Source organism: Anser brachyrhynchus, assembly GCF_964034855.1.
Source record: "Anser brachyrhynchus genome assembly, chromosome: 12".
Lineage (NCBI taxonomy): Eukaryota > Metazoa > Chordata > Aves > Anseriformes > Anatidae > Anser > Anser brachyrhynchus.
In genome coordinates this window covers 16,349,326-16,377,016 of record NC_137707.1, presented here as the reverse complement: position 1 = coordinate 16,377,016, position 27,691 = coordinate 16,349,326, and the positions used below count along the sequence as shown (strand labels likewise).

The 27,691-nt window shown below is 38.2% G+C and overlaps 1 protein-coding gene across 17 annotated transcripts in view; it reads left to right on the top strand.

The window, feature by feature from the left end:
* The window catches only part of FTO (FTO alpha-ketoglutarate dependent dioxygenase), a 247,898-nt gene that overhangs the window by 17,707 nt on the left and 202,500 nt on the right, over window positions 1-27,691 (top strand). For 11 of the 17 annotated variants that reach the window (XR_013938641.1, XR_013938642.1, XR_013938643.1 and 8 more), the window contains exon 2: window positions 25,027-25,104. The exons of 2 other annotated variants lie outside the window; for them this stretch is intronic. Coding sequence is in view for 12 of the 15 variants with exons in the window: in XM_080553056.1 (XP_080409182.1) it covers window positions 25,027-25,104 (78 nt within the window). In the remaining 3 variants the exon portion in view is untranslated. Of the gene's footprint in view, window positions 1-18,537; window positions 18,682-18,724; window positions 19,078-25,026; window positions 25,105-27,691 lie in introns of those variants that run through there. 4 more of the 17 variants (XM_080553049.1, XM_080553047.1, XM_080553059.1 and 1 more) reach the window with 4 other exon arrangements.

Sequence of the window (27,691 nt, the reverse complement as noted above, 5' to 3'; positions counted from 1 at the left end):
GCTTTCAAACCAGAAAATTACCTCGAACTCTGTTCTGACACAAGCAGTCGCTGCTGCAGCCTCTAAAGCAGGATCACATGGTGCCTGTAAATGTTAACAAGAAGCCTTGGAGAACGTGGACTGACAAGGCAGGAGAGCTGTGTGACATGATGCTGGCAAAACTGCCTGTGTCGCATTTGTAGCTACAGACGTGGGAAGGTATAGTACACTTTGCTAGCTGGAGTGTTGAGGCAGGTATAGCGATACGATGTCATGCTGCACGTATTCCTCTATCACAGCAAACAACATTTATCTATTTCTCATTAAATTAATAAATCAAGTAGGTTTTTTGCAGCTGTTCTAGGCACAAACTGACAGGGATAAAATATAATGGGAATTCTGGCTGGTTTCCAGAGTTTATCAGTGATGAAAAATTGCAGATTAGTCTGTTTCTATAATCAGAACATTTCCACAATGGATATATTGTTACAGTTGTCGTTCTAGTTCTGATTATTACTCACAATGTCTATTGCAATTTTCTCATTATTATTGTTATTGAATTCCATGTGTAATAGATGGAATTACTTTGTCCACCATTTATTTTATGAATAGCCTACAGAAACATCAGTGTTAATAATATTATCCACTTAATGTACACGAGAGTTTATAATATGGATAGATGAATAATGCGTTGCACTGTTTAAATTTTGTTGGAATGAGATAAATAGATGCAGAGCATTTTTGTTGGTAAATGCACTGTTAACCTGATGGATTTTAAAAATGCAGACGGTCTATTCTAAGTGATTGTAACTACTCTTACCTAATATGCGAATAAAATGATGTACACTCAAAATTCTCTATTTAAACTAAGAGTAAATTTTCCTTTTTAAAATGAACTGAGAGCATCTGCTGGTTTTGCTTATTAACTGTGTATTCTGCTAATCAAGCAAACTAGATGGGAGAGCTTCGGCAGTTTGGTTTCTTTGCTCAGTAGTATGTGTGGTACGTATTAAACTTGGCTAAACTCAGCGTACCAGCTTGGTAAATATGACATACAGCCCTGCTTAAATAGGGGGGATAGCAGCCTGGAGAGGAAACAAAGTAAGGCCTTGCCCAATGCACCTTCTACATTTAGCAATTTTGAAAATTTCTTCCGTCTCATTTTTCCCTTTACAAATATACAAACTTGAGGAGCCTGAACAGCAGTATTCTTATTTCATAGTCAACTGTTTTTGATTTTTTTTTTTATCCCCTGTTAGTTCATGGTATTAGGATTATGTACTTCAGGGTTAAAGAGGCTGGTCTGCCCCTCTAAAGCAGCAACTGAAGATTTCTATTAAAAAGAAAAAAAAGTACAATTCTGTCTTCTGCTTAGGTTTATCTTGTTGCCAATGTTAGTAGAGGGAAATGGTAAACAAGCAGCTTTGTTTTATACAGTCTGATTTATCATCTCCAGTCAGATTCAACTTTTCTTTTTCTAAGAAGAAAAACTAATTGTGTCATTGAAACCTAAGTTATTTTTGATTCTTGTGAGTCTCTAGCACCAGAAGGTAGGCATTAATCAAATTTTGAATGAGTAGAAATGACTCTAGGCAGTCAGCTTCCTAGCCCTCCTTGTTCTGTTTTTCTGTTTGTTTTTTTAGCTTAGATTAGCGTAGGAAAGCTTGGTTTTGTAAGCCAAAGAAGAAAATACTTCCTTTTCTAGTGTGTGATCCTTCTGATTGTATGAAGTAGAAGCTCCTTAGCCTGTTTTAGGTAGGGCTTCTCTGTTGTCTCAAAGACACAGTTTTTGATAATGTCATTGCCTTACAGATTGTAAGGATGCGTCTTGGTTTTGTGGAAGTGCACTGGAATATTAACTCACTACATAGTGAAACCACAATTTATAAACACAATTTTTTCTGTTTCGCCCCTATAACACAGGGGCGTTTAAACAGAAAATTTCTGATGAGCGTTATGTATAAGTTGCACTGTTTGAGTCAGAAAGTGAAGATCAAGCTTTTGACATTGGTGTTTAAGTATATTTAAGAAAAGCAGTTGTGATAAGTTCTTTGCTAGATTAAGACAAGTTTGATAGAGGTAATCGGTATTAGACCAGCTTGTAAGGCTATAGGAGTTGTACTAGGATGTAGAAGGGCTTAGGTACTCAAGATCTAGTCTGACTTTGCCCAAGGATTCTAGGTGATCTTACAGATGACAGACCCACAGCTATTACATTGTGCTGCTACGTGGCTGTGATGGTTGGATCCAATGTATTTTGGGTTAGTTTGCTCCCCACACCCCCTGCTACCCCCCCACCAGCACGTAGTTCTTGAGACAAGCTGTGCCATGCAGACCAGTCAGTCTTGGTTGCTCAAGTAGTGCAGTTCTCATATTGCTTAACTGTGTAGGTTGCAAAAGAACTGAGATGTCTGGCATATTCAGTCTTGAATTTTCTGTGTATTTTTAATGATACTTCAAAACTGTGCAGTTGCAGCGTTTAACTGAGTGTGTGCAGCAAAATGTACTCATACCTCTTGTGGCAAGTTGTGTATGTCTTTACAGTTGTGTATTCACAAATTTCTTTGAAGTACTAATACTTTGTACATTCTGAGTTAGAGCAGGAATACAGAATGAGCAATTATCTACTAGAATATTTGGGCTGATCAGCAGACTGCAGAGAGCTATCTGGTATTTTGCTTCTAGGCCCCCAAAGATGTTTCAATGAAAGGTAAAATGCGTACCACGTACAACTGGCTGGAAGCAAAGCATATGCATAATATTGTTGCTCTCTTTCTTAAGATAATGGTACCTATTCCTTGTTTGGGACCACCTGTAATTCTGTGCAAAGTAGAGTTCATTTCCTTCCAACTTCAATGTGACCATTTTCCCAAACGTATTGAGAGCCTTCTAGAAGTTATGTAACATTATTTAAAAAAAGCAAAAAACAAAAGCCAACAGCAATAGCACACAACTGATATTTTAGCAGAACAATTTTGGAATCTTCAGTGGTTTTCGGTTACTCTATCAGTTCTTTTCGCAGATTCTTTTTTGCTTACTACAGAAAAATTACATCAAATGCAGGATAACAGAACACTGTCAAATGAAGAAGGTTTTATATGGACAGCATTAGACAGGAGCAGGAAGATCCAGTGCACTAATAGGCACGCTCACATGAGCTACCTAGTCCATTGACAGTTTCTTCCTTTGTTCTCTCTCTCGACCCACTTTCTGCCAGTGATTGGTGACATATTTTGCAAGAGATCAAATAAGCCCTTGACACCTGATTGCAATGTAGTGCTTGTTTACAGTTGCATTTTTGAAGGACCTCTAGACAAGATGGAAGGTTTAACTTAAAGTAATTAAATTTGCATCTGCTCTGTGACAGGGATTTTCTTATGTATGCATCCTGTTGAGCAACTTTTACCGTAATTGGCGATGAAGTACTAAAAGAAAGATGCAGGTAGACAAAATCATTGTTGCCTACTACTAAAATCTGTCATTGTATTTCATAAGGACTGGCTTGTAGCTGGGTTTGCACCAGGTTCTTTGAAATACAGGAATTCCTGTGTTTTTTGGGAGGGGGAAGGGAGAGATTTCCAAAGCCTTGGATCCTTGCATGGGCCTCTTGAACTACCTTAGTGACGCTAGATTTCTAAAATGCCTGTAGTGAACATCAACCTCATTTGGCATTACTTCTGCTTTCTTAAACATTTGCTAGTATTTGTTTTGCAGTTACTTGCCTTTTTTTGGCATGCTTACTTTTGTCCTTGGGCAGATTGCTCAGCTGTTCAATAGCTATGTAGCAAGGCACTGAACCGATTTTCTTTGCTTTCATCATCTTGATTTTCTGATCATTAGAAGTAGTTCTGATGTGAGGTGATTTAGCTCTGCTGAAGGAACTGGCACTGTACTCCCTTATGTTGGCTCTAAATTGAACCAGATGTTAGTGCTCCTCCTTACATGTGCAAAGGTCCCTATTATACAGCAGCCTGTGTTTGCTTATACACTAGTTTAGGGACAGTGGATGTTTGATGGAAATTATTCATGTGAGAGCTTCCTATTATTTTTTTAAAGTTTTGAAAGAATTTTGGGGGAAGATAGAGGATTAGAGAGATGAGCCTCAGGAAAGCTAATTGATTTGATCACGTTCAAACAGGGAATTGGAACTGAATAAGAGATTCTTCTGACTCCAGGTCTATACCTATATACAGTAGGTTATACTTAAAGAACTTAATCATAGTAGCAATGACAAAACAAACAAAATTAGGAAATCTTGTCTATCACTACAAAAATACAGTGTTTTTGATTACATTTTTCCTTTCCTCAGCCATTTGTTACCTTACCAGTAAGATAAATGTGTGGTTGTTTTTTTTGGAGATGCCAGCAGAAGTTCAGGAATGGGCCATGGTAAGTATTGGTTATTACTTGAAATGTGTACTTTGCTTGTTAGTTGATGAGTAGATTAAAAGCGCTAACTGCTGAAGTTTTGGTTAGCATCCCACAGTTCTCATCCTACAGTAGCTGTTTGTGGCGTGCAGTGAAACATGAGTCTCTCTTCGAGGCACTAGGCAAAAGGTCTTTCCCAGATGCGTGTAAAATGCTGATGTGCTCAAGTGTGGAATAGGATTTTTGTTCATGTCACACAACCCAAAATTTCTGCTTTTCTCCCTTCCTTGTTATCACTTAGATATTTAGTTCAGAAGAATAAGCACTAGGTTGCTGTTAGTGGGCAGAACTCTCAGACAGTATTTAACTTCATTTTTTTCTAGAGCCATCTGTCCATGGCTTATACACAACAGGATAAACGTTTAAGCAAGCATTTTATTTGGGCAGATATGGATTTTTGCATATGCAGTTCAGTGCAAACTTGTTAGGAGCCTGACAGCTGGCAGCAAGCTCTCCCAAACTTGTAATTCCAAAGTAACTATCTATTCTCCAGCCAGTACTTTCAACTGCCACTGAGTTACCGAGTTTAATTTCTTTCTGCGGCTGCCCTGTAGCAGTGTGATTCGCAGCATTCTCATGTTTGTTGTCAACGTGAGAATCTTTTAATGTATTAAAGGTCCATGCTAATTCTATGTTTCAGGAAGCAACCAAGACATGCTGGCTAGATTAAACATAAGTGAAGCCTTCCTCTTACATAGTTTTAAATGCAAACCCTGATTTGAAAGATGAATGAAGATGGACTTGAGGAAAAGCATTCTCCATTCACATTTTAAAAACTAAAAAACTGTTTTGTAGTTCTTTTGCATTTGCCGCAGTTACTTTTTATGTACTCTTCATGGCATGTTATGGCCAAATGCAGCTGGAACAGGTGATGCAACGTAACATGCAGGGGATACTGCTGAGATTTCTCCTGTCAGTGGGATGTGAAGTAACGTGCCATGATGGTCGCTTAAAACCATTTGAAGTGGTTTTATGAGGACCAAGAATTATTCGTGTCTTGCATGACCTGTCCTTATTGCTGCTTTTGAGTACAACATAGGTTAGAAGAAGTAATTATTTTCAGCCCACTGACTACAAGCGAGATTAATAGCTTCTGAAAGGGCTGTAATGAAAGGCTGACCCAACTGGCTTTTGTATTACTCCTTGTTTATCCTACTCTCATCTCTATCACCTTTGGGCTACAACAAAATGTAATTTATGTTAGCGGTGCTTCATAGCAGGTGAAAGGTCATATTTTTAATGAGGGTAGCCCTGATTGGGATTCAGGTTTAGAAATGTTGTGTGCTAGAGTACAGTCAACCAAGTCCATGTAAACAATGTGATTGCAGAAAGGGGCAAGCAAACCTGTTATTTGACAGTAAATAAGACCTCTTCGTTTACACTAGGCGAGTGAAGTTCAATTAGCAGAAGTTAAGCAACTAGGAAAGGGACTTGGCCGTCACAATGCGGGTAGGAGTCGGGTCTCATAAACCTTTCTAGGCTCAGTGGAACATTGGCTTCTTTGTACTGGAAAAAAAAACACGTTTTTCAGACAATCACTTTTCTTTCTCACTTTGATGCAGCTTGCTTAAAAAACAAACAAACACAACTATATTTGTAAAATATGTAACATATAGTATCTTTGGTTTATGCCGGGCAGAAATGCAATGACAGCCCATGCTTGACTCAGGGACAGAAGCGCTGCACAGTGTGTCTGAGCCCGTCCCTGCTGGGGAAGGTTGACCCTGGTACTCTGTTCGGAGTTCTCCCTTCGGAAGGAGAAGTTGTGTTACGTTCGAGTACACCTGGAGATTGAGCGGTGCTGTTTGTTAGCGGCGTGTTCGCTTCAGTAAAACAACCTGGGAGTGTTACTCTTTAGCGATAGAGAATGCTGCTGGATTTATTTGGTGAATTAGGTTAATACTAGGACTCCTTGTTACTTACAGCCATTTTTGACAGAGCATCCATCCTCATAGAAGCCAAATTTTTTTTAAGTTGGTTGTAACTGAGGGAATTCTAGTCGAAACAAGTACAACAGGTGCAGGGGGAAGCTTTGGGGGGTAAGAGAAGAAGCGAAAGATTTCAACAAAAGCTGATTTGGAAGAAGTTCTTGGATTTAGGTTTTCAGCATTATAAACCCTGTGTGACTGCAGCATCCTGTGGAAGCTCACTCGCGTCTTTCATTTGTGCATGTCTTCCTGCAAGTGACAAACTGCTTCAGTTATGTTCTGGAAAGGAATGGGAAACATTTCAGTGATTTTGAATTTCCTTATTGTGTGAGGAGACAACTTCTAACCTGGGTTTAGTTCAAAGTATGCATAGAGAGGAAAGGCAGCATGCACCCCTTTAGGTATTTACTGCCAAATTACCTTTCACAGAGACAAAATTATGAAAACCTCAGCTTTTGTATGTTCTTTTTATGATTCAGAAAGTTCTGTGTTAGAACAGAAAGTAATTCTTTGCCACATCACAGCACAGTGACAGATGGTAAATGCAGACAATGTAATAGTAACTGCTGTGTGCCAAACCACGAGGGCTACAGGATTCATCTGGCGTGGGATTTCCTTAGAGAAGTTTGAGAGGGCAGCAGTTTAGACTACACAAGCACCGCAAGACTTTGGAGAGTGGTTGTGCTGATGCTTTTTCTCCTGATTTTGCACCATGCACTGTGCATCATGTTGCATCATTAGATAATGGGTCGTGCCCCTATATGACACCAAGTTTTTCCTTCCCAGGTAAATGCGAAGCAATACGCTGAGCCCCTCTTCTACGAGTTTTAATGTGGCGCACCAGCCCCTCTCTCTGCAGCGGTGCTCGGCTGCCAGCAGGCAGGGTCAGCCTTCCTCGGCTGGCCTCCCACCGCGCTGCTGCTGCCCTGCTTCCCTGCACAGCGCTCCCCGTGCCTTCGCGCTCCTGCTGTCTGCGTGCACGCAACAGAATCACACGGTTACCTTAAAGCAACATAATGTTGGGACTCCCCTTCTTTTCTTCAGTGTCACTAGGTCTTGAACTATTAATGCAAGTCTTCAAAATGACTCTTTTAAATTTACACTTGTTTTACATTATTTTATAATTAAGTTGTAGAGTTTAAAGAGAAGAAAGGAATGGAAGTTTTTCAAGTGATTAAATATTAATTTCATTCACATTTAACCCTAATTTACATTAAGGATGTTAACTGAAAGGCAGATCTTTTGAATTCAACATTTTTATTTCCTTCTCGCCTCTCTGATGAATAGCTGGATCTTGTCATATTTTCATAAAGCGTGGTAGTCCACTGGGAAAGAAGGAATAATTGTGCTGTCTTGCACTCTATGACGGTCTGCTTGTGATGCTTACTGTTTCTTAATTTTGAAAAAAAGCTAGTGATTCCCTTTTGTCTAAACAAAATAAAGATTTGAAACAAAATTGGTTCGGTCCCTTTAAACACTGCCCTATGTCTCATATAGCTGATTGTTTTTCTTTTATTTCAGAACATTCTCCTTGAAAGATCATGACAGCAACGCATTCAAAATACCTTCTTAAAGGTTTTTTAACCTCTCCTTGCTTAGTTGTTCCTGCTTAAGTCTTAAAAGCAAACCAGTCAACCTCAGGTACCTTGAACACCTGCATTGCCCTCACTTGATGTTTTGTACATGGGTGAAAGACTGGATTATGGTATAATTCTTGGGTTTCTATATTTTGCATCCAGATTGCACCATTACATACAAAGTAAGAGACTGATTTCAAGAGATCTGTTAATCCTAGGTAAGCCTCTTGGGAAATCTGGCCATTTGCCTTACTTCCTTAGCAGGGCTTGTGTTTTGGAAGTCTGAATTCTACGGTGTTTTATTGGAAGGTGTATCGAGAGATAATGTTGATAGAAAAGTTATGTATATTAGCTTTTTTAGATCTGTAACACACAGTACTATGAACTTAGTTAAACAGAAAAATGTTGTGATGCATGCAACTGCAAACGGGTAAAACTCACCTCTGGTTTTTAATTTTGTTTTAGAGAATTACGTTAATTAAAATGTATCCAGTATACTCTAACTTCTATCAAGTTGTATTTCTTGCTTGGTAGATCTGGTGATATAAAATTTGTTTCTGTAATCTAGATTGGCTCCAGTACCCTCAGTACAAGTCCAGTCTTTGTTATTGCTTAAAGCGTTACAGCCTGTTCCCTGAATTCAGTGTGTACACATGCATGAGTAAAATACTTGTGAGCAATATCCAATGTTATTGCTTTAAAAATCACATTTTTATTAGGGATGCTTTGATAATTTTGCACTCTCTACAATCAGGAATTTTTGCAAATGATACAGACCTTTTTTGCAGTGTTTAATGAATTATTGAACTTCGAAGAACCCTTGCGAAGTAGGTCCTGCATGTGACTGAGCAGTAGACATGAAAAAATGCTATCCTCAAGCGTATCTAGCGGACAGTAATAGATGCTTGATCAGACAATATGAGCACAGAATGACTGATGGCAATAGCATTAAATATTTACATATAGCAAAAGCATCTTGGCAGCAGAAAAGAGATGGTCTCTGCAGTAAGGTGAATAAAACCCAGTGCAATATAAGTAGCCTTTCTGTATGACAACTGTCTTAGAGAAAAATACTGGTGGTCATTAACAGATGCATATTACCAAAGTAATTATTTGGGACTCACAATTGTATTTCAATCTAGTTATTTTATGTGACACTTTAGAAGCCTGTGAATAGGACAATTGTCAAGACTTTATCAGTGTAATTATTATTTTGGATATTGCCCCATACCTGCTGTAATATAAAGATGATTACACAGTTGAAGAATAAGAATTCGTAACTGTAGAGGAATGGTGTTTTACACCAAACAAATATACTTTTTAACAAGTATGTTACTAAAGCTCAGAATCCCTCTGCTTTTCTTGCACTTACCTTAGTTTTACGTTGGTGTTCCTAACATAGCTGTCTTGTGAATCTGCTGTTGGTGTCCAACAGAAAGCTGTACTGTGGCTATGCTCAAAAGAATTCATGAGAACAAGAAGCAATATCCTTCTCCCTCCTTCCCTCTACACTGCTGAGCAGTTTGTTGGGAGTAAATCCATTTTATTGATGTCCAGAGTCCTTGAAGTGCGTCGTACTTGTTTACGTGCCCTTTTTGGGAACCTGCAAACTACAGCTGTACAACAGTTGGTATTGCTTGCACTGTGTATTCCACAATAAGTCATGCGTGATTTTTTTCACATGATTTTGAAAGAAAATTACTGTATCAGAAACATTGGATAACAACTTATTTCTCATACTGAAGCAAGGGCAGATGAGTTGTGTTGGAGGTTCTTGCGTATTTTAATGCATTCCAAATAGCTATTGGTTATAGGGAAAAAAATAAAACAAAGGTGACAGGAAATTGATTTTTTTTAAATACTCTGTGATGCTTGTATTATTATGATGAACCTGTTTACAGTTAATGATCTGTTCTATTGTAATGAAAACAAATTAAAATTGAAAATGAAGTGAAAGGGAGCGACATCAAGCCACTTTTTAATATAGTAATTTATTTGTGGTAGCAAATAAACATAGTTTTAAATGATAACAGTTTTTTTTTTTAATGTCTTTGGGTAAACAGAATTCCTTGGAAATGTGTACTGGGAACTGTTTTACTTTTTTACTCGGAACCGTTCCCCAGCTTACTGGTTTCATTGGAGAAATGCAGTTCATTCTTTAGTACATGGCTAGCCATGCTGAAGTCATCCATGCTTGTAAGAAATAAGCATCCCTTGGAATATGGAAGACGATGAACGTGAAACATCCAAGGCATATGACAAGTTGAGCATTGGTCAGTGAAGCCTTTCTAGAGGTGTAAAGGAAAATACATTTATGGTAGGAAACCTATTCCTGGAGACATGATTTGAGAAGCCATGAGCAGAATTCTCTTAAATGGAAGGAACAAGATTATACATATATTTTATTATTTTATTTGCTATTTCAAGTAGGGGCAATATTGGTTCTTGTGGTAGAAGTTTAGTCCTAAGGCAGAGATCAAACATCTGAAATGCATTAGCACTAGAGGCTTCTGAACTTAGTGTGCAGTCCATTGAGTGAAGCTTCCCCAGTTGGCTTTCTGAAGGTCTGTCGGTCCTGCAGTGCCTAGGCTCTTTACATCACAGCTATTTGTCTAACATGGGAAAAGGTTTAATCCACAGGGGTATGTTCTTAATCTGATCATCCAGGTAGGAATTTTAACTCGAAAATCATGTTGCATTGCACATCTTTTCTGTAATTTTTGATGCACATAGATAAATAAGGATGATTCTTTGGTCGTCTTTAGCAGAATAATATAATTTTCAGGATCCTGACCCTGTAATAGTCAGGACATGAGCACACGCACTTCTCCCTGCTGCTTCAGAAATTTGACAATATTTAAAGCTATCTGTAAGCATCTTTCTTTTAAAATGTTGTGATAAAGGATAAATGTCAGTCAGAACTGCCTCTTAGTGTACTCCTGTGTGTTGTCAACACACTAAGGAGGTACAAGGTTGTTAGATGAGAGGAGTAAATGTGGTAGCTGAGGCTGTGCTATTTGATGCTTACCCAATGACAATGTAGGCGAGGAAAACTAGCAGTGAGTCAAGGAGCTATCATTGATCCCGTTGGGAAGAAAAATGTTTATACATTTACCACAAAACTTTTTTTTTTTTTTGAAGGAGGAGAGTAAACTGGGGAGAGACACCTGTGTGGAAAATGGTGTTTACAGAGGATAATGATGCTGGAGGAAATTTGTGGTTGCTTACAAGTGGGGACACTTGCTCAGAGTTGTGCAGCTTGCTAGGGAAGAAAGCAAGGTGTACCAAAACGGATGGGCATTGGCATTTACACCAAAGGATTATTTTACTAGAAAAAGGAAACAATGAATGCCAGGTAACGTTGTGCACAAGTAGTTTAGTTTTGGGTTGTAAATTGTGTAATTTGTTTTCCTTGTAAAAGTCAGTCCCGTGTTATCCAGGAAGTCATACAGGTGGTGCACAGAACAGGACCACTGTCCGATACCATGATTTTCTCCCTTTGTGGTCTCTTCATATTGTATTTTACGGAATGTGGTACTGAAGAAAGCAAAAAGTTTCAACCGTCTTTTAAAAAAGTATTTCATAATGTGAGTTTTGCAATGGTTTACTAGTATGGCTGTATGTGCAGTGATGCACTTAAGTTTTGAATAATTGGAAAGTAAGAATTACCATTTCAGGTGGCCTCGATAAACTTTGTTAATCCAAGCTTTCGCTTGTTTTTCCTCTAAAATCATGTGAAATAAAAGCTGCCCACAGTGCAGGAATTAGTTTTAGTCAGGGATTGTTCTGTATTATTTAAGCATCTCTTTTGCAGTCTCTTCTTGATCTAAGTTTGTGGATTTGTAGCTTTTGTTGCTGGTAGACCATTGTGCTGGTATTCAATGTACATTAATTTATAGTCTGCATAAAATATTTCAGCCTCTTCCTGGCTCTTCCGAGGCCAGGTTGCCCTGCCAAGTTTAGTTAATTCGCATCAGCCTAAATTCAGCTGTTGTGCTACTCAGCAGAAGCGCAACAGGATAATGGAGATGTGAAATAAATGCAGTGGCAGAAGCATACGAAGTGTCAAAATGCAAACAAGGAATGAATGTGCTAAGTTTGCAGTCTCTTAAATGCTTTCTTAAGCTGTGAAAAAACTCCAAATAATAAGTTCATTCAAACAGGAAAAACAGTCTCTTTGAAAAAGATTAAGTTGATGGACTAAAATCAATTTGACAAAATATCCAGGCTATCGAAACCTTGTGCGTAGTACAGGTTTTGATACATACTGTGTTGTCTGTTTCTGCAAGGCATTTCTTTTTGACTGTAAGAGCAGCTTGTAATCAAAGTGCATATAAGCCGTTATCAGCCTTTTAAGCAAGTATTTTAATAGCAAAGAAGGTGGAGGAGGTTGTTGCACCATGACCTTCCTTTGTCTCCTCTTCACAAGGAGCGCGGCCGCTTGCTGGTCCTGTAGGCACCCATGCTCGAGCTGAGTTAGCTCTTGAACTTTTCGTGCTCTATAAATCTTAGGAGACAATAAAGTTAAAGTGCACGTCACTAGGTGGCACTGAAACATCGTCGTATGCCAAGTACAGTCTTGAGCTCTTCATCTCTGCTGCTGGAACTGCCTGGGTTTGTAAGTGTCAGGGAAATTGTTTTATTGTTAAAGGGCAGAGTGTAATATATTCATCTCCATCTGAGGCAGCCATTTAATGCCCTGAAACATGCCCTCTCACAGCTCTGGCCTGTTGACTATGCTTATTTGGTGTAATAATTAGCAGAATTTCTCACTAACAGTGGTACTTACTAACACCTCACATTTTCCTCAGTGTTTTTGTACGTGATGGATCGTGCATTCTGGGAGTGAAGTTAAGCGGGTCATAACCTAAGCCCTGTACGACACCACTGTTTTCTGCACAGTACTTTGGAATAGGTATATATTAACTACTTTTTAATTCCCGTGGTGTATAGTGCAAACAAATTTGAGTCTTTTTTAATAGGCTAATGAAAATTTGTAAGCACAGAATAGTTAACTTGTCAACTTCCAGAACAAAAGAAATTGAATGAGTGGCTGTAGGAATCAGAGTACACTGTCTTTGAATAATGGCATGCTTTAGAAGCCTGTTGTAATGCTTTTCCAAGTTTTGTACAGATTCCTGTGCCTTGTTTCGGAGGAACAAATCTGTTATGCAATTTAAAGGTGATCTCTGTACTGTTGATGATGTTCGAACATTCTGCCTGTTATGAAAATAGGAGTAGCAAGCCCAAGTTAAATACCTTTCTCACACTTCAGTAGCTGGAAATGAGTCACTATGTTGGAAATTGTTCTGGTGCAAAGGAAAAGGTCCTTGAATAACTGTTGCAGTAGGGATCCCTCTCATATTTCTTTGCAAATATGGTGGCCAGGACAGATAGAGTTAAAGATTCCCAAAATTACTAGGTAAAGGTATATGGTTTTAGTTCAACTTCTAGGCAAAAATCTAATGAAATCCCTCTATAATGAACTAACTCAAATTACAGTGATTTGGGACGTTTGTCATATGGAAGCACAGCTCTGCACTGAGAACATCAAACCATTTCACATAGGGCCTCAAGTTTCCAGACCGTATTTAAAAAAAAAAACAACAACCTTTCTTATTTCTAGTTTAGATGGGTTTCCTGGCATATGTAGTGTTAAATATCGACTATCATCTGTTGCTGGTGTTTGATATGTTTGAATTGTAAAATCCCCCCTTCCAATAAATATCTATAATATTTTTCCTGTGTTGTTCATTCTTTTTTTTCACCTCTTTTTAGTTTTAGTTACTGCTGAAGCAATTCTGGTGTAGAAGGGGAAGGAATGCAGCATAGTAAGCCAGCAAATAAGAACAGCGGTGGCTCTGGCAGCCTTCTCTTCATGTCAGTTCCTTGCCCTCAGCCTGTTATTAATGCATCTACACTGCTGTCACTCAGATAGCATGCATTTGTGTTAAAAGTATGCGTCAAAAAGGTGGCCTAGATTTTTGAATTGCAGTTTGAGAATACCCCCAACCTACAAAACCACTACCAAATTATAAAATAATTGACTTAAGTCCTCGTTAGACATTCTGAGGGAAGTGAAATTTCTTCTTGTCTTGTAAATATGCTCTAAGGAAGCAACAGAGTTGAGAATGTTACGGTGTCCATGGTGTTTTCACTTGGACAGAGACTTGCATGCATGCCTTTAAAAATAATTTTGTAAGAGTTTGGAACAAACCTCTGTGAAGTTTTACCCTCGTATTAGAGTTTTTGTGGATTTGTTATAAAGTGTTTTTCTCTCCTTACCATCCCTATTCCTTCAATTCTCCTAGTTTACCTGTGGGCTCTTTGATGTTCTTATATACAATTATGTACTTTTTAAAAATCCCCTTTTTGGTGCATTTCATTTATTGGGTCACTTTAGAATTGAATCCATGAATGTTATAACTGAGTTGATGGAAGATGTTTATTTTCCTATCATCCTGATAACTGCTTTAGTATGTGGTGCAGATCAGTATCATGCCTTTTTTCTATACTTGTTTGGAGAATAAAATGAAACCATTCTTGAATGCTTTAGTACTCTTTGTAGGAGTTGTTTGTTAAATTCGGCAGTTGGCATATGCAGTAGTATAAACTGAGTTTGGCTTATTTGGTTTTCACCAGAAGGGAATAAACAGGACAGAGGAGAGCTGAGAGGAAATATGGACTGGTCCTTTCTCTTCTAGCCTGTCTTTCTCACTGTCAGATATACGTATTTAAGAACACAACATGGAGAGAAAGGGAAGAGATGGTTTTTAAAAGACTTGTCACTACTGTGCTCTGTCTCATACGTTAAGTATGGGCAGTGATAGCAGCAGGGCTATCTTGACTTGTAGGCCAGTTAGGAATACAAGCGTATGTGGAGGAGGGCAAGTCAAGTCTCCCTGAACAGATGTACGCAGAAGGCTTAAGGAATCAGTTTTGTATATGACCACTTGAGTTGAATAGCACAATTGGACCTGATCACTGCAAGCAATGGAAAAAAATAATATGAAATGCTGTCTGTATATGCAAGTAATAAAAACGAGGACTAGAAAATGTATTAGTCTTTGCAAGAGTTAGGATTGCTTTTTTTAAAACAGCAGTATTTGGCAGGGGGAGGTGGGGACAGTTCTCAACTCGGCTTGACAAATGTATTAAGCAAAATGTTGATTTGCTTTATGAAACGTACCTTGGTTTGGCACAAAGCAAATGGCTCAGCAGTTGTACTTCTTTCATAGTAGATCAGTGATTTCTTGTCTATTTATTTACCTGCTACTGCACCCTAAACTTATTCTTTAAATTATCCGAAGACAGTTTAAGAATAAAATGGGAGTGAAAGAAAACTGCGGAATCTTGCCTTTAACTGTAGTAGTAGATGAACCTTATAATTCTACTGTAAATGAACCAAGTACTGTGAAATACAGATCCCGGCAGCTCTTCTACAAGTTTGCATGAGCTGTGATGGAGAAGAGAGTTTTTAACCCCAGCTTTAGGACTTCAATGAAATGCATTCTTACAGAAGCAGACCAGTGTCTCCTGATTTACTGACCACAGGTAACTGGCAAAATGATGAATCAAAACCAAACTGAGGAATCAGATGGATCAAACTTTCAGTCAGTGTCTCTACTGCCTGCTGTTTATTTGGTTAGGCTGTATGTGCAGAAGCTGGGGAAAAATGGGTGATTCATTGCAGTCTGGTCTGAACAGTTTGGGAACCATTGAACTAAAACGTATCATTTAGACAAGCATCGAAACCCGATATAAAAAGAATTCCCATGAAGGCAAATTCATCTCATGGAGTGATGATCTGCTCCAGTGGTTAATTATCCTTTCTTTTAAATTGTGCTCCGTGATTCTGGTCTGAACTTGCCTTATGTTCTTTCAGACCCTGAATTTTGCTAATGTTGTCTGCCAACTTAATGTTAAGTGTTAGCTTTCTGTTTCCCGTGTGGCTTATTGTGGAGGCTGTGAACAAAACAAAGCCTTCAAACCAAACAAAATTAACTAAGTTTAAAATTTTATTCACTACACCTGAGTTGTACAGTATGAGTTTTCTTTAACTCATTCTTGCTACAAGAAGAAACCCTCTTCTTTCATTAAATCTCATGTAGAGATGTTCTTCTTGAGCTTGGATGCCCAACTCAACAGGGTTTCATTAATAGCTGTCTTATAAAACCAAGGCAACAACTGCAGTTTGCAGGTTTTCTAAGCGAGTGTTATTGTCATCATTTGACCAGTGGTGCAGTTTATGCACAAAATCATCAGTTCTATTATACTAGTGTTTGGTGTTGTCACACAGGTTACTTTTATGACTGTATAAAATGGTACAAGTTGCTCTTTTGCAACTCAATACTCTTGTACAAATATTGATACTTAAGGTAAACTTATCTCCCTAGTACAATTTGTGGTTATTGTCCTTGAAGTGGCTGTAGAAATGATGCAACTGTATTCACGTTGTACTCCTGTGTAGCTTCAAAAATAATCTCATTTGTTGGCTGTGCTGTTTCAGAAATATGTTGGCAATCTGTGTGACACCAGATTTGTTGTAGCCATGATCGCAAATCAGGGATGGCTGCCTTTAAATTGTTTTGAGGACTGGAGGGGGACTCACACAAAACTTCTACTCACAGGCTCCTCTAGTGTGAGAAATGCTTGCAGGAAAATGTGTGTTTATCATGTCCTTTCCAAGGACAAGTCACAAAGATTGAAGATAAGAGGCAGCAGGGTGCTGCTTGTACAGCTGAATTCCAGGGGATGTTGTGTACCCCTTCTGTCTTCTGCAGTAATTTTCTTAATTGTGGCATATAATCTCAAAAATAAACTCAAGTTCGTCCCATAAAAGGTATTGGCTCTATATTTGGTGAAATGCAACTGACGCACAAGAAGAGTGTTCCTGGAACACATTTCTTTTTATCTTTAAGGCATTCAACAGTCTTCCTGTCTTTTCATTATGGGGTGAAGAATCTTCGTAAGATGTCTAAGATGGCTATAAAGGTCTTTAAATTTTAGTAGATTTGTAAGTGCTTTTACAGTTTTATAGTGCTTATCCTGCTAATAGGACCTGTGAAAAATAACTTTTTATGCTTAAAAAATAAAAAGGCCTACAAAGATGTTCAAGTAGTGTGTAATGGACATGACAGTTACAGTTTGTGAAATTTAATGCTCTAGCTGCTTATTGATCTTCCTTGTAGCTGATGGCATGGCACAAGCATTTGCACTTAGCACCTGCTATTTCTACATTTACACTATCTTCAGAATTGTTATCAAGGGGACTTTGGAAACCAAACTTGATGATAAGCTTAAGTACTTATGGAAATACCTATATTTTTTCGAGCATCCATTTTATTTTAACTCTACTTTTGACATCTGCTTTTTCTGGGTGATATTTTAACATGTAAAATATAGATGTAGTTATATACCAGGATTGCTGCGAAGCCCAATGTTTCCTGGGAATGATGGAAAGCTGCGCGAAAGTTAGTTGCATCTTTCATCTTGCAGGTGGTTGTGATAGTTCATGTGTAAGCAGTAGTATTTGCCTAGATCATACAAGGAATCTTAAGAATCAGCTTCAGTAATTTGAATGGGAAGTATGCAGTGGGATAAGAGGCTAAAATAGCCGTACCCACAGCAGAAGTTGCAAGTTCAAAAGGTTTTACCTTGATCAACAGGCCTAAATTTCCCTCAGGAATATGGCTATTGCCTTTTCCTGTGGCCAGTTTTTTCCTGAGTTGGTTGGTGAAAGCCATCTCCAAAGAGAAGTTGTCAAAGTTAGGGGTTGGACTGGATGATCTTTAAGGTCCCTGCCAACCCAAACCTTTGTAAGGGTCTATGAAAGTCATAGCTGATTGCGTTCCTTGTAGTGACTTCCATGCAGTTGTTCTTTCATGACACAAAGCCACATGTCTACTTCTTATGGTGCATGCCTTCATGCACACATCTACTAGGACTGTGTAACTTTAGAACTTTAACTATTACTGTAGAAACTGAAGGTCCCATCTTAAGAGAGGTGCAAAGGGGTTGAGGAGGGGGGAAGCAGAGCTCTTGTGAAGAGTTTGTTCTGAGAGGAAAATGCTTTGTTCTCAATGTCTTTGGGTTCTTTTTTCCTCAGAGGTGTTCCCTGCTTTTAAGGAGTTTCCCTCCTTTTTATTCTGTCAAAGTTAAAGTTGCCATGTTGTTAGGTCAAGATTCAATAAAATGGCAGATTATTTGGAAAACTGCTAGTGTGACCTGCTCATGTACGTGTTTGAAAGGTGTCTGTCTACATCCACAGAAGCTGTAAACATGTTGCAAAGATTCAGAATCTGCATTTCAAGTTCTCAGCCCTTTAATTTAATTCTGGAAGTCCAAGGTTTGTTCTCTGGGTGTTGGTCAGGTTATTTCTTGTTCCTTCAAGAGCTTGTGCCTACTCCATGGTATGCCCCAAGCGAGCTCATGCGGTTTTGCATCCCAGATGTGTAATGCTTCCCAAACCACTGTGGCGAGTCTTAATGGTTCTGAGCATCCCTAAAACATGACAAGTCTTCAGACAGCAGTGCCAAATGAATTCCAATTTCAATATTAGCTCAGGTTATTTGTTTTTATTTTACCTGATTTTAAAGTTTATTGAATCTCTTCTGTATTGAGGGATTGTTCGTTGTTTCACACCTGGTCAACCTCCCTTGTATTTGGTTTCTTGGGACTGGGTGGATAGAGGTACTTTTGCTACGCCGTGCAGAACCAATTCGTGATGACAGTCACCAGGAAGGTCTCTGCCCTCTGATTTACTGGAGGTGAGTTGATAAAGAGCTGCTTTGTTATGAAACTTAATTTCTCGGTATCTATAACAAATTTTCAACAAAACCATGTAAAGAATGGCATGCAAAAATGTCCCAAGATCCTCATTTGTCCCTTGTGATTCACAAACAATATACTGATCTAGAAGCATCTACTCTTTTAAACATTTTCTTAGATGCATGTATGCTCTTGTTCCCTGTATGTATATGAAGAAAAAAGAATTGGATATCTGATTGAAACCTGATCATTGTTTTCACCCAGAGTTTGAATGTTCTTGCTCCTCGCCTAATACAGCTGATCCGTTTACCAAATGGTACTGACTGGAAGAGGATGCACAACTGGTAGCAGGAACAAGGACTGGCTGATGGTGGCCAGATGCTTGCAATATTGCTGTAAGTTTGATAGTTATACTGAGGAGGCTTGGGGACATCTAGTCAGCAAAAAGAGGCTGTGTTTGAATGATTTATCACTTCAAATTTCTATTATAATTACTTACGGTAAACAACGTGTGACCTACGCTCAACTGGGTAAGAAAATTGCCAGTTCTGTTCCATTAACAGCCACGGGCCTATAGAACAGTGTTCCTGTAGGTTAAAACAACAATTAAGGGGCGTGTAACATACCAAGGTGGGGACAGAGGCGATACGATTAGCAAAGACACTTTTCATGCATTGCCAAGCTGCTTCAGTGCATAAATTACCTTTTGGTTCAGTTACATCAGTCAGGTCTGTTGTGCACGTGCATGACCAGTCCGTGTGCGTGTACCAAAACCAGGGCCTGCAGATTTATGAGAGAGGACAGGCGGGAGAGGTTAAAATTTGTAAACAAAGGTAAACAGTACCTTCACAGGGAAGATATCGAGCAGTCTTTTAGACAGCTGCTCACTTAGAAATTGGTCTCTGTGTGCATTACAGACCGTTACGTGGCTTTTCTCCTGACCAGCTCACTTAAAGTGCGGCCTACTGCTTCGGTAACTGGGCTGCTCGGCTCGGCGGGAGCGAGGCGCGTGGCGGCTGCGTTAAGTAACAGCGCTCTGAGGTGGAGGGTTGGTATGGGCTGGTATCTTTAGTCATAAATAATGAAATATTAGTGAGTTCTTGTCATTAATATGGAAACGTTTCTGGCATATAGCACCATGGGGCAGGGCGGAAGAGCTGTAGGGTGCAAAGTGCAGTGTAATATGGTCATATTGCCTGCCAGTGGCTTTGATGGGCTGGATTATAGAAAGAATGTAGCATGGACAAGACTGTTGGTAAGTCTGGAGTATAATGAAGGGTAATCTGGAAATATAACTTTTTCATGTGAATAAATGGTGCTGTAAAATTGGCCGGTCCCTTAAGATGTTTTAATGAGTGGCATTTGCAGAAATAATTTGAAGGAAAAAAGTTCTGAAATCTAATATATGTGATAATGGAGAAATAAAAGCTTTAATAGTGCATTTAAAATGTATTTTTTATTACTCTAGGTTCGTTTCTGACATAACTGGTTTTAGTGAGCCACTTGAATGATATTGGTTGCTATGAAGTTTTAATAGCTAACACTTGGAAAGCCTCATAGTTTAAAGAAATGTCAACTTCAAAAATCACATTCCTGTCTTGAGTAACTATCCTGAATTTGATCTTTTTCTTTTTTTTTTTTTTAGTTTAAAGATGTGAAAGTATGTTAGGGGATAAGGTTATGCAAGTTCCTGTAAAGCAGTGGCTTTTTTTCCTAGATGGGGCCTTAGTATTATCACAATTCTGACCATATAAAGTATTTAATCTCCTTCCTTTATAAAGCCATTGAGCTCTCACTTCAGAGCACTAACACTTTTCTTCAAGAACGGCTTGAGGTAAATCCACATAGCTAATGTAAAAACAGCAACAACGACTGCTAAACCAGGCAGACCTTACTGGGTGTTCTCCTGTGAGGAAGAAGGAGGGATTTATGGAAACCTAGAAGTTTGCATCTGAGCTTGTGGTTCAGAGTCCTGTCCTGAGACTGCGTTCTGAGTAAGGCCTGCCTTGCAATCCCTGATAACCTTTTGGATTGCCTGAAGACAACAAGACTCAAGTGTCTGGACTTCACTAATTGTCATCCTGCATCAGTTTTCTCAACAGTGTAAACTCGACATCAGACAGTACAGAAGATGGCTGTTCCCCAGTATGATGTGTGTACGAAAGCATTGCAAATAAGGAATGTCTAAACGAGTCAAAATAAGTAATTGTAAGAATAAAAAGAAAAGAGGAAGATAAATGCAACAGTGAGATATTCAGTTTGAATTACCTTCTTTCATGCATCTTTTCTATAGTGTGGTTCCTCTCTTGCTTTGTTCTGCATGATGCTGATTGTAAGGGGAAAGTAAATACCCTAAGCCTGAATGCAGGGTTGTTTGCATCCGCTCATAGGTTGGGAGTGCTCATGTCGATTTTGAAATCCTCTCTTTTCTGTAAAATCTTTTTTGGGGGAAATAATAAGATGAGCCTCTCTAGAACAATGAGTAACAGGCATGTTTTAGGGGATCTGCTAGTTTGAATAAATTATCTATTTTAACTGTTCATAAGAGTGAGTGCTTGTTGTATAACTAAAAGCTAACATCTCTAAATATTTCATGGACGTTGTGTCTATGTCTTAGACTTGTGACTGACGTCTTACATCTGCATGAGATCCTGCTCCAGGCCCAGGGAGATTACTTGGTGTAGAGAAGCCGATGTTTTCCACTGAATTTGTGAGAAATGCAGGACAGCAGATAGCCCTGGGGGTTATCTTGGAGGCACATCCTCCTTGCCTTGACTTAAGTCTGCCTGTGTGCATAAACCCAACTTCCTCAATAACTTCTTGAGTGCATTTTATGTGAAGTACTGGAAAAACAAACTTTGCTTAATGCTTTCAGTTTTGTTATGCGTTAGGAATTGTTGAGATGCTATGGCCTTAAGCTTGTTTTCTACTAATTCAGGTAATATGGCAATACACTTCCAATACAGTTCTTTCTCAACGTGTTGTTCCAGCCAAAACAATGATCTATAAATTGGAAAGTGACTGTTGTCTTCTGACTTGCTTGGTGATGAAACTATGTGGGAATTCTATGTTTGAAGCACAAGCCTTTGTAGCCTAGATATTGAACTCTTTGCCTTACAATTAAGAGAGAAATGAAACCTTTTGAGAACAGTATTGACACCCTGCAGGGAAATACATCAGCTGCGAAAATTTTTACACTGTCACATTCCTTCACCAGAAAATACCATTAGGTCTATCTTTTCCTTAATATCGCTTAATTTGAAAATAATGAGCCATGTGTGTATAACAGTACTGCATTTTGGCCTGACTTTGATATGTATTAGCTGTGTTTCTATTACTTTTCCTGCTCTGTAACATACAGTGCATTACTTCTATTACCATGAAGTTACTTGTGCAGGAAAAAAATGTGCAGATTGGGCTTGAGAGATTCTACCTATTACTCTTCCACTTGCTGAATTTTACAACCAACCATCTCATTAGTATATCCACTTCTAGTAATAAATGGGCACATATTGTTAATATCTGCAAGAAGTTCATTGCATAGTCTAAAATTGGGTATTAGTGCTTCTGGTACTTGCTCCATTCTCTGAAAGCCCAAGTGTGACTCTTCAGAGCTTTCTTGAATGGTGCACACAAAATTGTCTTTTCACATGTTGGCGTTGCTAAGCCATGCGTAAAAAATCTTACTGGCATTTAAAGCATGAGAAACAGTATTGATATCTGAATAAACTGTTAGGCTGTTAATAATTTTTCAAATGTAAGAATACAATTTAGAAAAATATTTTAAAGATACAGGATACCTGCAAGTGAAGGCATTTTTGTACTTATGGGTTTACCTGTTAGAAGTGCCTATAAGCAATGCTGATGTAACAGTTAGACTTGGCATCAGGCAGCCAGTATAGCTAGATCTTCAGGGTTTTTTTTGGAGGTATTTGAGAAAAGCTTGATATTTTTGACATCTGTGTGACAGCTTCTTGCATAAGAGATGAGCAGCGTGTTATACCACCCAGCTGCGTATATTAGTCTGTGCATCAAGCTGAGGAGCAGCACTTAGCCAGATCTGACAATCAGATGGGAACTAGTACTACCTATACACAAGGGTGCATTTTAATGTGGTGTACGTTTTGCCAAGAGCCTGGTATATGACAAATAAATTGTCAGAATCTCTATTCTTCCCATCTCTTTTTTTCCCCCCAGTTGAGTCCATGTTGAAATGTAGGATTTCCTTCTGCAGTTTGTTTTACTTTGCATATAACAAAGGTGGTCTAATGTGTTTGGTGATTTCGTACTATAAAATTGTAGCAATCTTTTTTGGAATATGCAGTGTATTAGCACGTCATTTTCTGCCAGCTTAATCTAAATTTGCATTATGCTTGGTTTCACTGATGACTTCATGTCAATATGTCATGTGTCCCCAGTGGAGACTAGAGACCTAGAGAAATTACATTTCTAGTTTTCAAATTTCAGTGCTGCTATTGTCAGTGTTGGAAGAGTTGGTGAATGGCAGATTGTGAATGTGGAGATGAGTATATGAGAACTACCTGCTCTAATTTTAGTTTGTCTGGACTGGTAGTTGTAAGCCTTAACATTTCTACACTTCTTGCTGGATTTAAGTCTGTCATTTGACTTGATGCTTAAATTTGAAGGAATTGCGAAATTTCTGCCATAGAATAGACTTTATTAATGCGCTTCATAGACTTGCTATAAGGCTATAAGCCAGGAACATGTAATAATACTACTTTCTCCCTTTTTTAAAGATAGAACTGTCAGTATTGAAAAAACCTATTTACACCTGTATAATAGGATGTATTAAACAGGTGTAACCCAAAAAGATTGATTATGATGAGGGAAATTTATGATGAAAAGTACAAAATGTTGCTGTTTAACAATGAATGCTCTTCTCAGTAGAATAACCGATTTGCAGCGACATCCAGGTGATGAAATAAGTAACTGTTCCTGTATAATTTAGTTCTAAAAAAGCATTTGTTATACCCCTGTTTTTAACCTATTGCATTTTTTTCCTTTGCGTCACCACTTTATTGTTCTTTTAAAAACTGTATTCTATTTCCGTCTGGTCTTCCTCTTACAATGTAAGTTTTGAGTGAGCTGCAACATCATTTTTTTCTCCTGGTGATGTTTCTGTAGTTGAAAATATTTCAATAAAAATGAGAATTGGAATCCTTTTGTTGTCTGAAATATTCAAACACTGTGGCAAACGTAGTTTTATGATCTTGGAGTTGTATTTTTATTAGCAAGTTTTTGGTAATGATGGAAACTTGTAAAGAAACCATCTTTGAAGGCTAAAAAAAGAGGAGGAAATAAGGGGAAAATCATGTAAATTTTCTAGGCCAGTACTTCCACTGTAACAATTTAACACATTTGTTAATGTCTATTTGTACCATGTCAATGTAGTGTCTGACTGTAGATAGATAAATGTGGATTGACTTGTCATGGGTTGGGATTGCTCCACTCCAAAAATCTGACAGCTCATTTCAAGCTTCTCTTGCACTTTCAAAGTCCTTAGCTGCATGCTTAACTCAATAATGCATACAAAAATTGTAATTTTATTAGTAAAACATGGAAGAACAGTCTTTGGAAAACCAGGCTTTTTCTTAGCAATTTCTTTGCAGTAGTATTAACTAAATATTGGTGGAGACACTCCTTCCAAAACAGAGGTGAAAAGGGAGTTAAGAGAAAAAGGGGCAGAGAGAACCTCTTCAGTCAGCTGGTTCTTAGCTCACCTCCAGCATCAAACCAGATCTTTGGTTAATCTCCTGGGACAGCAGTTCTTGAATATGGCATTTAGAATATGTCAGGTTGTAGAGGCAATAGTTTTCAGTAGGTGTTTCGTTTGTCCTTTTTTTTTTTTTCCCCATTCATACACCCATTTCAGGAATCACTTCAGAATGTGTACAACATTTAGGCTCATTATTTTTAGTAAAGTATGCTATTAAGCCATTCAGTGGAATATGAGCTTTGTACCTACCGGACCCACAAACTTAAACAGGAAAAAAAAAAAGGAAAAGAAGAAAGGAGAATCAAGAGTCAAAGTAGGAATAGTTCTGAAGATGGATTTTCATCTGTGTTGTAAGGACTGATTACCTAAAGAATATAAGAGGAAAAATACTGATATGCTCTGAAACTACTTAACGTGAATTACTGTTAAGTGGAAAAGCTTCACTGATCTCACATCCATTTTTATTTATTTAAATTTCCAGAATTGAAGGGAGTAAGAGCAGTAACTGCATGTTTGTCTTTTTAATACAACTATTTTCATACTTAACTGTGTTTTTTATCTTGCTTTTTAGTCTAACTTTGTGTTTTAATGTTATTCCCCAAAACAGAAGAAAAAGCTTCTTGAAGAACTTGGAGAGGGTAGACTGCCATATATGACACCAGCCGATGCTGACTTCCATCAGTTGGTAACGTATTACTTTTTAACTGTACTTGTTTTAAACTAAATTGTCTGTTTGCACAGAACAACAAATACAGCTTTCTTCTAGGAGACACTGTGAACACTGATATGAAAAAAGTATCGACTCTTACAGTTCTTGTTTATGGCTGGTAAAGATAACATACTTTCAGATAGTGTGAAATAAGACCTCTAGCATCAGGATATTCAGGAATGAAAACTTTGTGAACCTAATTTATTTTTAGGATATTGGCCTGACCAGCTTTCAAACTCAGTCTTTAGCTTGCTTCCATGCTGGAAGCTATAGCAATATGTATTGAAAGATACTGAAATGAAAATCTGCATTACAGGAATAAATGTCTTATTTTCTTTTTTCCTGAAACGTTGTAACTCATGCAACAGTGAATCACTGTTTCTTATGCTTTGTTAAAATGAAGTACACATCACCATTCTTTTAATGTTTTTGTGACTTGTAAAGAGAATGTATTTATGGTTAGACGATGGCAAAATAAGAAAAATATTTACATAGAAATTATTATTTTTAACATAGTTCTACTTTTATACAATAAGTAACCCTTGAGGTTTTGCAGAGAAAACGAACTGTGGAACTGGAATGCATGCCTCAAATGAAACCAAAAACAAGTGAAAATAAGCCTGGTAGCCCCATGAGAAGTAAGCCAAATGAGGGCATTGACGAGTACCATGGAATGAGTCAATGAATATTCTTTATCTGTGATGGATCTTTTCAGGTCAGCTAGAAACCACATGGCAAGGACTGCAAGTTCAATCAGATCAAATGGGAGCACAGAAAGATAAAAAGCCTAAGAAAGAAACTGTTAGTTTGAACAGATACAGCAAATGTGTTTACATGACAGACGTGTCACCTGTCTTGTATTGACATATGGCCCAAAGATGTGTATGGTAGCATAAAAATGGGTCTGACTTTTCCCTTGCAAGGATGCATTTCTCTTTTTTGCAGGATGCCAAGGCCAAGAAATGTTTAGCGTATCTCACACTACAGAAGAAGGAAGATGTGATTTTTCTTTGGTTGGGCACTGGATTGCAACTAAGAAGCATAAAATCAGACTGCGGTCTTGTCACAGGATTATACCTGTGATATTGAGCTATCTGTATACTTCCCTTACCTTTCCACTTTATTTGGGTTGTGAGGTGGTTAGTGAAAGCATGGTTCTCTATTCCCGCAGTGCTGACCAAAGCGGCAGTAAGCTCTTGATTGGGATCTTTACCAGCTGTCAGAATAATGAGAACACATTACTTGCTGTTAACCAGAAAAGCACTTCTGTGAGAGAGGGCAAGCAAAAGTGTACAAGAGCTTAATGGAATTATACTTTTTTGTTCTTTTTAAAGAAAAGTCGTTCTTTTCAATCCTAAAACGATGTTCCCTTTCTGCTTTAAGCACTCAAGCAGATCATTGTTCTCTCCCTCATAGTCCTGTAGTATATTCCCTTCTGTTTATTTTTTATCTGCTTTTGTCAAGAGATGCTATGCCTAGCATCTTTTACTTTATTCCACCTTTTACATCTGTGGTCTTGTGGAGCTGACAGGAAAAGAGAAGACAGAGCTGAGGCTGCTCAAGTGGCATCTCATTTGCTTGGTATCAGGAATATATAAATACAGAATACAATTGGAAGAAGATAAGCAGAGAAATTGGACATGTTTAAGCCTTAATAGAGTTTAGATTCATTGTGTTTGCATTATGTAGACTTATACTTTTTGTGTAGTGTTTGTGTGTATGCTAGGTACTTTTAAGTATATGTGATAAACATCACAACTTCTGCATTCTTATGGTGATTTTGAAATATTACTTTAATCACAGCCATAGATATTACATAGATATTACAAGTTCTGTGATGCTTAAATGTACTACACACGGAGTGAGAAAAAAGTGATCTACATACAGTGATAGGATGAAGTTTAATTTTATAGTCTGTCCTTCCAGGAGAGAACTTACTTTAAGAGCCTGTCCTTTATAAAGCAGTATGCTTTGAGTGTGTTGGAACAGTTAGGTAGGATGTAATTCAAAACTACTGTGTACTAACAGGCATGGAAATGTACAATCTGGACGAAACTAAATTCTGTCACAAGCAAAACTTCACTGACATCCTCTTTCAGTGGGTGTCTTGCCCGATGAAGGATTTTAGTAATGGCCCCCAAACCACCAGCTGAAACAATGTAATGTTTAAAGCTGAGTACGAGCAAGAAAGCCCATTTAAAAAAAAGCTATTTGCAAATATGTGAAGTAGAAACTGTCATTTCATGATGTCAGTTTGCTTATCAAGGGTCCTTATTGCTGGTTTCCAGCTCCATCATCACTTGAGTTACCCAGTAGGTTGATTCTCCGCATTGAGTACCACTGTTGCAAGTAGACGCATGGCTCTACTTGAAATAGTGTGTGTAACATTCATAAGGGAAATTCAGCATCAAACGTGCCTTTTTTGCCCTGTAGTTGCTAGTCACATAACCACTTTGTTCAGCGAACAGTGAATTGACCTTTAATACTTGCTGTCAGAGTTACAACATACAGTACATGATTCTTCCCCCTTCCCCATCCCCCAAAAACAACGAGGTGTCCAGTG